Raw genomic sequence first — 10,380 nt, 5'->3', positions numbered from 1 at the left:
AGTATGCCAGAAAATGGTGATTTTGTTTCCGAATGGTATTACTGCCATGGGCATTTGGGAGGACATGTCTGAGAGAACTGGTATGGGATGGCACTGCAAGAATGGATCTTTTGCAGCAGATAAAAGAAAACCAATGCGCGTTTCATGCTTAATGGTAACTGGATGTGCACTCCTGAGACTCTTCTACGGTCTGGCTTTTTGGCCAGTTCACTTCTTACTACAAAAGATAAAAGCTGTAGAAAGACATGGTCCAGGATGAAGGGTTTGACTCTGGTTACTCACATTGTGGCTTGGACCCACATTTTCAACCTACTTTTCAAGCACAGCACAGAAGTCTGCACCAAGGCTCCTGAAACGCTTCTGGTAGGGGCTCCTGAATCTGTCTGCAATGGTGACCGTTTTTTTCTCTACGCATTTGTCATTTTAAGACGTTCGTCATGCAAGGGGCTACTTGCTTTCATTACCCTGCTCAGAGGATGACATTATTAACCAGCTAAGAAGGAAGAAAGAGAATGTACTGGAGTCCTCACAGATACTGGAAAAGAAGCCTCGAGGTGCTAACAGTTGAGATGGACAGAGAGCGCGTGCTCGCAGCAGCAGTTCGGGGTAATAACTACCTCCATATGTGGCCCTTGGTGGCAGTGCTCCTTTTGGGTTCTTTTCACTGTGGTAAGTGACTCCAGTCTCACAGTCCTGAGGCCTGTGGGCTGTGCCCTGCCAGTCCCAGAAGGCATCTGCCCAGAGTGTAGACCTGAGAGGGCTCTATGGGGATTGGGTGCCCTCTGCCTCCTCCCCTCACAAAGATGAGAGAAGGGGTGGAGAGCCTTACCCTCTTCGCACAGTCCAGTAAAAACTGCCATTCTGTAAACCTGAATATCGAGGCGTGTGGGGTATGATTCAGAACGCAAAAGCTCAAGGAGCAACTTACCCGACCCCCATGCCCAACTCACACACACACTACCCTCAGTACAGTCACTTGGTTTTATGGGTCCAAGGACAAGAAAGGGAGGACTCTGGCTTCGTGTTGTGGAGTGAATGGAGGTTTTAGTGAAGTCCATCACAAACGAACTTTGCTATTATCTTGTAAGCATCATTACATACTCATCTGTAAGTTTTAGAATCAGACCTTGGGCCATGGCATCTCTAAAAAGTAGGCTTATCAGAGCTTTGGAAGCCACCTAAACTAATAAGGGATTAGTAGTGAAAAGCAGAGATGATTTATCCCATGTGGCCACATCAGGAAAAGGAACAAATCTTTACTACCAGTAATCCTTTGTCCCAAACCTGTCTTTAGGGCCTTGACAGGAGGTTTAGGTTTAAGTAAAGAGCAAGAAGTGTGTATAACCAAAGCAGTCTCTGTCAAAGTCAGTCCATCACCTCTCACTGTCAGCTCTGGGAGAGCTTCTCCAACAAGGTGGCCCCACACTTCAGCCTTTTTCCTTCTCCCAGCACGAGATTTTTTGGTAAAATTCGGTTTCATAGGACCCATTGTTTTGATACTCTGATAGCCAACTGGTGGGTAAAACCATCTCTCTCTTTTTTAAATATTTGATTATTTCATGAGGGTAAGTTCTTACCTATGTGTATGTGTGCATACTTTGTGTACATCTGATGCCTGAAGAGGCCAAAGAGAGACCATTGGATCTATACCTATTGATAGAGAAGGTTGTTTCCCACACATCATTGCTATGTGAAACTGGGACTTCTGTAAGAACAAGTGCTCTTAACCTCTGAGCTGGCAGTGGTGGGACATGCCTTTAATCCCAGCACTCAGTAGGCAGAGGTAGATGGATCTCTGTGAGTTCCAGCACAGCCTGGTGAACATAGCTAGTTCCAGGAGAGCCAGGGCTACACAAAGAAAACCAAAACCAAAAACAATCATCTCTTAAAATACCTTCATTTCAGCCAGGCTAGTTTCATTCCATCAGTTTTATCATTGTAGTGATGGTTTAAGACTAAAAATAACCTACAGAACATCTTGTGACCTCAACACACATGCAAGCACACACACAGCATTTATCCTTGCTCTAAAACCATGGCCTGGCTGTGCACACAAAGATGCCTTCAGCTTGTGGGCCAGGCTCCTACAGCAGTTCTTATCCAGTGGTTATGTGCATTACTCCCTTTAAGGTTTTATACTGTTAGGTTTTACTCCAGACTGCATCTTTTTTCAGACTGCATTTTTAAAGTGCAAACATTTTTGCTATTCATTTGGACGTCTACATGTTCTCTGCGAGTTGTATGATTTTTTGTTTTGTTTTGTTTTTGTTTTTGTTTTTACCAAAACATGTGAAAGAGCAAGAGCTTTAAGGACCTAAAGAAAAAAAAAATTAGTCACTTAAATTAAGCATCTGATTGAGGAGTCTAATAGTTCATCCAAATTCAGTTGTTTTTCAAATGCATGAGACTATGGGTTTAAAGATTGTTGATATATTTTTACTCCATTTAAAGCGAGCATATAATCTATATTGTTAGCATTAAGGGTAACTCAGGTATGTTTAGTTATCTCTGTTGGATGTTGAAAAATACAAGATTGTGAGTTTCCTTGCAGTGTCTGCACCTCTTCTGCTCCAAACACACTTGCTTGTCTTTTAAGTATTTTGAAGGCAAAGATAAAAGGCCATCTTTGTCTGGTAATAAGTTCATACAAATGACAATCTTGGGATAATTTTGAAAAAAATAAGTATGATAGATATATGTAAATAGGATAAGCATTTCTAGTAAACTTTTAATGTAACTTAAAAATTTAAAGTTATGTAAATGTAAATGAGCTTCATAATGTCTGTGTCACATCTAGGTAAATTCAATTCACATTTGCCCTAGGTTTCATAAAACCTGTTTCACACATTTTTACCTCACCTTCTCCTTGTTCCAACTCCTTCTGTGTCTGATTTCTTCAAATTTATGACCTCTTCCTTATTATTGTTTTACACACACACACACACACACACACACACACACACACACACACACACACACAAACACACACAGTCTGTTTAGTGTTTCTCATATGTATATATCATATGGCTTGTTAGGGCTGAGCATGGGAGACTGGCTAGTCTAGCAGGAGACTTGTTCCTGTAAATGAATGATTCTTCCTCTCTTAGCAGCTATTAATGCCTACATCTCTTCAAATAGAGTTGAGGCCTTCAGAGATTTCACCCATCCACCTTGGAATAGTGAATTGTGATGTCATGGTGCAGTTCCTGTGTAAGTGACTGTGTTCTTGAGATCTCATGGGTGCCACTCCCTACCGTGTTTAAAAGATGCCATTTGCAGCAGATGTGCTATTCCACTGACTCATACCATCCCCATCTCCACCATCTTCTGGAATGTTCCCTGAGCCTTAGGTGTAGAGGATGTTTTGCAGACACTGTTTGGATATGAGTAGCCCATGATCAGTTGCTCTCTTATCTGTCTCTGGTTTTTTAGGAAAGATAATTCTTTCCATTTACAATTTTCTATCTATCACCAAAGGGAGGAACCTTGTTAAGATCTAGATCTGGGTTTTTCACCAAAACCTCAGATTTATTAAAGATGCAAAGAAACCCACAGTTTACCAAATAATCTATGTTACCTTATAAAATTAACAGCTGTACAACCTTATAAGTGAATCATTTATTACTTTGATTAATATTTCTAAAGTAGTGATCAATATTATTCTAATTAATTATTTCAGCCGGGCAGTGGTGGCGCACGCCTTTAATCCCAGCACTTGGGAGGCAGAGGCAGGCGGATTTCTGAGTTCGAGGCCAGCCTGGTCTACAAAGTGAGTTCCAGGACAGCTGGGCTACAGAGAAACCCTGACTCGAAAAACCAAAAAAAAAAAAAATATTGTAAAGCAATAATTAATATTACTAAAGTAATAACTGATCTACTTGTAATTGCAAATGATGGACTTTTGTATAATATTAAATATTGAGATCCAGTCTTCACTTCACCATGATTAAAGTCTACAAAAAAAAAAAAAAAAAACTAGCCAAAAACTACAGTTAGAATAAAAGTTTTGTGTAGGATTTGACAGCACACAAACTTATATCCCTGGTCCATAAATTGGTGCTGACCTCTAGGAATTTAGTAAAGAGACTTGTAATAAAACATTGCAGTGTTACTAGTCATATCTCACTACAGGTAACTACAAATATGCAAAGTAGCGTATATGAGATCAGCCACATTCCAATAGAATGTTTCTATTTTGAGGAGTGTATCCAGTCTTTCACACACAGAGAAACACAATGCCTCAGTTAGAGAAAAAGGAGGACCCAATGCAGTCTGTGATATTTTGGGATCCAATCAGAACACTGGGTCCTCCTTTTACATGGCATTATCATATCCAAAGAGATTGGAGCCAGAGATATAAATTCAACAGTACAGATGTCAGTTGTCAGATTTGTTGTTCTTGAGTTGTGGTTATCAACTTAACATAATAGGAGTGCATCCCTAGCTATTTAACACATAAATGACTCAATAGCTTAGCCCTCGATAGTCCAACAAACTTCTCTAGATCTTCTTGGTAGTGATAGATTCAAATAGCCTAAGAGCTCTAAAGTGCTTATTAGCTAACCAAAGAAACATTTGTGTGACTTTTAATTTCATTAGCTGCACAAGAAAAAAAAATATCTTATAAGAAAAGAACCGAAATGAACTGAAAATGAAAATTGTTGGGAACTAAAAAGGGGGCCCTGGGGAAGAGGGGGACAGGGGATATCCACACCCTGCAAGAGTTTTATCTATTCTTTGGTCTGTCATGAGTGGGAGGGCTGTTATCTACCTTCCGTTCATCCCCGGGTGAGCATTCAAGCCTCTGATCCACTCTTCATGGGGGTGACTAGGGGCAGCCCTACCTGGGAGTCCCAGAGCTACTTTGCTAAAGCCACTGGCGTCATGGGAGAGAGGGATGAGGGAAGGGGTTCCCAACACTGATGAGAGTGAGCACAGCCTTGATGAGCAGAGACTGTCTATGGTTTTAGAGCTTTATTATAGAAAGACAGGGGAAAAGAGAGAAAGTAGAGAGAGGGGCTGAAGGCTAGAGAGAAAGAGAGTAAGAGAGAGGAGAGAGGAGATGAGAAGAGAGGAGATAAGTCAAAGAGAGAAGAGAGAGGGGGTGAGAGTGAGGGGTAAGAGGGAGACAAGAGAGCAAGCAGGGGCTGAGCAGCCCTTTTTATGGTCGTTTTTTACTGTTGCTATGTAACAGGGGAGGAGTTTAGCCTGAAGGTCAGAAGCTTGGGCCATTGCCTACTTGACTCTGGGGGTGGGGAGAGTCTGGTTGGTTGATGTCGTTGTTCTTCCTATGGGGTTGCAAACCCCTTTTGCTCCTTCAGTCCTTCCCCTGACTCCTCCATTGGGGTTCCTGCACTCAGTCCGATGATTGGCTGCAAACATCTGCATCTGTATTGGTCAGGCTCTGGTAGAGCAATTTAAAAGAGTATTAGCTCAATGCTGTTGAGTGGGGGCTGCCTGTTGGAGTAACAAAATAAAAATCCTGCATTGACTGTACCACAGACCTGCCCTGAGAGTGCTTTTCCTTCTGTCTCTTCATTGCTCAAATGTGGCCTTGGTCATAATAATGGCATTCATCATTTTCCTATAATGTGAGCCAGGACAAACAAGACAGATTCAGTTTGACACTAAGGGATAATGAAAATGCAAACACAAACCCGTTAGTCAGCAATGCTTTGGCAACAAAAATCTTGACCTAAGTGGAAAAAATGTGAAAATCATTATGCTAAATGAAGTTGTTGCAATCCCACCCCACCCAAATGCATCCAAATGACAATAGTGGGGGAACACTCACCAGCCCTTTTTCCAGTAAGTGTTTTTTTTCCCCAGGTCAGTGCAATGAAACGGCTTTCTATAACTTTAAGCCTAATGTCCCCTACCAGCTGATAGGTATGGCCAACTATGATTTTAATGCTGCTTTGATGCAATGACTGTGGCCACTCACTGATCAGTGCTTGTCAGCACTCGTGCAATATCATGAGTGGCACCGATTTTTCTCAGAGATTACCTCATACAAATTTTCTTGTCCCAATGAAATCTCTATCTTTCCTCTGTTCCGTGAACTTAGCAAAGGCCACTCTAGCCTGTGCAGGTGAGTCATGAATTACAACACTAGTCTTTATTTACTCCTCTTTAAGAGTTCCCTGCTAGAACAGTCCTAACTTGGTGGGATTTTGGCACACCCTCTATAATAACCGATGACTGCACACTGTTTTCATGCTGCCCTTGTGTGCCTGATGACTGCTTCCTTTCCTTCATTATATCCTGGAATGTTGCAATCTAGCAATCAAGATCTCTAGTATTTAAGTGCTAAGCTTTTGCATAGCATTCATTAACTGTTAGCGTCCTCAGAGTGGCTATGGTAGCCATTGCTATCATTACAGCTAAACTAACTCCTTTATACTAGATATCATACCCATACTGAACTAGACTTAAACATGAAAAAGACTGTCACAAAGGCAGACCATTGTGTATAAAAATTATAAACCATGTACTGATTTTAAGATAAGCATCTTGTCTTAACTAGATTAAAGAAAACTGTTATGATGTAACTTTGAGGGATATAAATTCTGGAATGCCTTCACCAGTTATAGCTAAGATCACACTTAACTGACACTCATTTTCTTAAAGCTTTAGCAAGACTGGATTCTTTTGAGGCACATAGTTAAGAATTTATAGTGCCTTATTGTACTTATTATTAACCTGAAGTTACAAACAGCATAAGCATTTGGCATGGGCTATGTTGGGTATTGAATGTAAAATGAGAAAAAAATGTTTGTCAAAATGAAAGGTGTTTTCTGTGCATATATAGTACATGGCTTCAAGGGGACATATAGAAAGACGTGATAATAGTCTCAGAACACAAGCAACTGTAATCTGAGGGATCAGAGAGACAGAATTTCTAATCTAGACAGAATTAGAACGCCATAGGTTTGAGCACTCATTTGTGTCGAAATCTGTTTGATCTTGCTCTCAGCTTCACATATAATGAAACTGGTAATCAGGAGCCATGTTTGGTAACCTTTCCAGTTCCCATGACCCCTGTTATAAAGGAAGTAACTGCTAATACCCATTTTAGCCAATTAAAGGCAGACCGAAGCCTACTGGAATGGTTTACAAAATACAGAACAAATGGCCATGCTCTTTCCTTGTATGTCCAATTAAACTTTGTTTAAAAGAACAGCAGTTTCTGTACTGGAGTCGTTAACTAGGAAGTGCAGCTTTAAATATTGTCAGTGCTGCACTTTTAACTGCCTTGATGATCTGGTTGCTTTCAGAGAGTTAGTGTGTTGTGTAAATGGGTACTGTCCCCCCACAGTCTTAGGTGTTGAATGCTTTGTCCCAGCTGGTGGAATTGCTTAGGAAGCCCATGGAACCTCTAGAACCATCACTGAAGGAAGCAAACACAAGGCAAGGACTTGAGTTATTATGGCCTGCCTCGACATCTGTTTGCTTCCTGCTTCTGGATTGCCAATGCAATGGCACTGGCTGGCTTCAGGGCCATGCTTTCCCTCCCATGAAGGACTGGAGCCCTCTGGGACTAGAAGCCAAAACAAACATTTCCTCCATTAAATTGCTTTTTCCAGGGTCTTGTTACATGGCCTATTTTACAGGGTTGTATTAAAATTCTGCTGCAAAAATAGTACTGAAGAGATTATATTCCCAGATGTCCTGCTGATACTATAAACAGTAACATCCTAACCTACTTCTCACTTCCCTGCTTCAGAAGAACCCCGGTTCATGGTTCAAGGGAAAGACACCCTGTCTTCTCCTCTTTCATATCCACCACTCTGAGACCTTCTCCTTCCCCCTTGGTCCTCAGCCTTGTATCCGAGATCCTGCCCTTGCCATTCACTCCTTCCCCTAAGCTTCCATGATCAAGTTTCATCTCATAACAAAAAAAGAAAACAGAAGCCCAAGAAGATCCAAAAAAAATCCTGTCTTGTCCAAACTTCTGCACTTACTTGTTGGGGTTTTTTGCTGTGCTAGTTTCATTTATGTTTTGGTGTGTATTTGCTTCTGGATATGTGTAGAGGTCAGAGGTTAAGCTCACCTTGGCCATCTTTTAACATTTATTCTTATCATCGTTGTTTGTTGGTTGGTTTGGTTTGATTTGGTTTGGTTTGGTTTGGTTTGGTTTGGTTTGGTTTGGTTTGAACAGTCTCTTTATTGGTCTGGAACTTATGCTGGCTGTCCAGGGAGCCCCAGGAATCACCCTGCCTCTGCATCCCCAGCCCTGAGATATTAAACACATGGTACCATGCCTGCCTTTTACAAGAGCTCTGGCAGATCAAACTCGGTCCCGAGCTTGAGTAGCAAGCATTTTACTTTACTGAGCCCTGTTCCAGGTTTACAGAATGAGAATCACTGCTGCTTTCTTTTTTATCACCTCAGTGCAAGTTCCATGTGGTACCATTTGTTTATCAACATTGCTACTGATAACAGAGCTAATTTTCAATCCTGAGGCTGGTTTTCACCATTAACACTGTTTATATCTACTTTGTCCATATGAAGACCCTGCCTTGGAGTCGGTCATATCACCTTGGCAGTTTGTTTTGTTTGTTTCGTTTTCTTCCCCGACTTACACTTTGAGAATTATTTCCATGAACATCGACGCTCCCAAGCTTTTGTTTTCTGCTGTTTGCCTTACAAAGACCCTGCGGTCCATCTTCTTTTATACTGACGGTTTCAACTACCAGCGATGTCCCTGCTGATTACAGAGTCTTTATAGCTCTGACCTTTCCTCTGAGATCCAAAGTCATATATCTAAGGATCTACTGGACATGGCCACTTCATTGTACTACAGGAGTTTTTAATGATCAGGCTGAAATATTGAAAGGATAACTTCCCTGAATCTTCAGTCTCCTTTCCATATAATTAATCTACCATCAGTTAGGTCTATGACTTTTTTAGTTGCCAATTTTCATTTTTTTCTTTTTGTATCTCTCCCTTAACTCTCATGCAACTTCTGTTGATTTTACTGTTTTTACACTTTTAAATGCCATTTTCTTAGGTTTTAGGTATTCTCCTTAGTGGTCATTTACCCAGACTGTGGCACTACGTTCTTGATGCCTTCTTTCCCTTTGCTTCCTTCCTGCCCTCTGTCACCCTTTCATACTGTTGTTAAGGGTTATCTTTTGAAGATGAAAATAAAGAAATGTTCAAAGTCCTTAGTGATCAGAGAAATGCAAATCAAAATGACCCTGAGATTCCACCTTACACCAGTCAGAATGGCTAAGATCAAAACCTCATGTGACAACACATGTTGGAGAGGATGTGGAGAAAGAGGAACACTATTCCATTGCTGGTGGGATTGCAAACTGGTACAACCACTCTGGAATCAATTTGGTGGTTCCTAGAAACTTGGAAATAGGTCTATCTGAAGAACAAGCTATACCACTCTTGGGAATATATCCAAAATATGCCCCACCATGCCATAAGGGCACATGTTCCACTATGTTCATAGTGGCCTTATTTGTGATAGCCAGAAGCTGGAAACAACTTAGATGGTCCAATGATGGAAGAATGGATTCAGAAAATGTGGTTCATCTATACAATGGAATACTACTCAGCTATTAAGAAAGAGGACATCCTGACTTTTGCAGGCAAATGGATGGAACTTGAAAATATTCTGAGTGAGGTAACTCAGACTCAAAAGGACATGCATGACATGTACTCACTAATAAGTGTATATTAGCCAAAGAAAAAGAAAAAAAACATACAGAATAGCCAAGAAACAGTCCATGGAATTCAAAAGGCTCAACAAGCTGAAGTGCCCAAGTCAGGATGCCTCAGTCCCAATTGGGAGAGAGAAGAAAGCAATCATAAGTGAGGAGGGAGGGACTTGGAAGGAATGTGGATGAGGTGGGGGTGCAGTGGGGGTAGAGGAGAACCTCATTCAGTATTGGGTGATGAAAAAGGACTGAAGCCCTGAGGGCCAGAAGAAAGAATGTAAACAGACAACCTTAGGAAATAGGAAGATGGGGGGACCCCCAGAATGTACCAGAGACCTGAGAGGTAAGAGACTCTCAGGACTCATAGGGAGGGACCTTTGATGAAGTGCCCAACAGTAGGTAGAGGGAACTTATAGATCCCACCTCCAGCAGGGAGACAGGACATCAAGTAAGGGATAGGGTTGCTGTACTGGCTGGTTTTATGTATCAACTTGACACAGGCTGGGGTTATCACAGAGAAAGGAGCTTCAATTGGGTAAGTGCCTCCATGAGATCCAGCTGTGGGGTATTTTCTCAATTAGTGATCAAGGGGGAAAGGCCCCTTGTGGGTGGGACCATCTCTGGGTTGGCAGTCTTGGGTTCTATAAGAGAGCAGGCTGAGCAAGCCAGGGGAAGCAAGCCAGTAAAGAACATCCCTCTATGGCCT

General features: G+C 41.6%; 1 protein-coding gene across 3 annotated transcripts in view; it reads left to right on the top strand.

Moving 5' to 3' along the window:
* Positions 1-601: 601 nt before the first annotated feature.
* Positions 602-10,380, top strand: part of LOC110311870 (leukocyte surface antigen CD47-like) — a 45,555-nt gene continuing 35,776 nt past the window's right edge. For 2 of the 3 annotated variants that reach the window (XM_021185443.1, XM_021185442.1), the window contains exon 1: positions 615-669. In XM_021185443.1, the coding sequence (XP_021041102.1) occupies positions 624-669 (46 nt within the window). In that variant the 5' untranslated portion in view covers positions 615-623. Of the gene's footprint in view, positions 670-10,380 lie in introns of all 3 variants that reach the window. The other variant, XM_021185445.1, reaches the window with a different exon arrangement.

The sequence above is a fragment of the Mus caroli genome, chromosome 16, assembly GCF_900094665.2.
Source record: "Mus caroli chromosome 16, CAROLI_EIJ_v1.1, whole genome shotgun sequence".
Taxonomy (NCBI): Eukaryota; Metazoa; Chordata; class Mammalia; order Rodentia; family Muridae; genus Mus; species Mus caroli.
The sequence above is the reverse complement of the archived record's forward strand: the minus strand, read 5'-3'. Positions and strand labels throughout refer to the sequence as shown.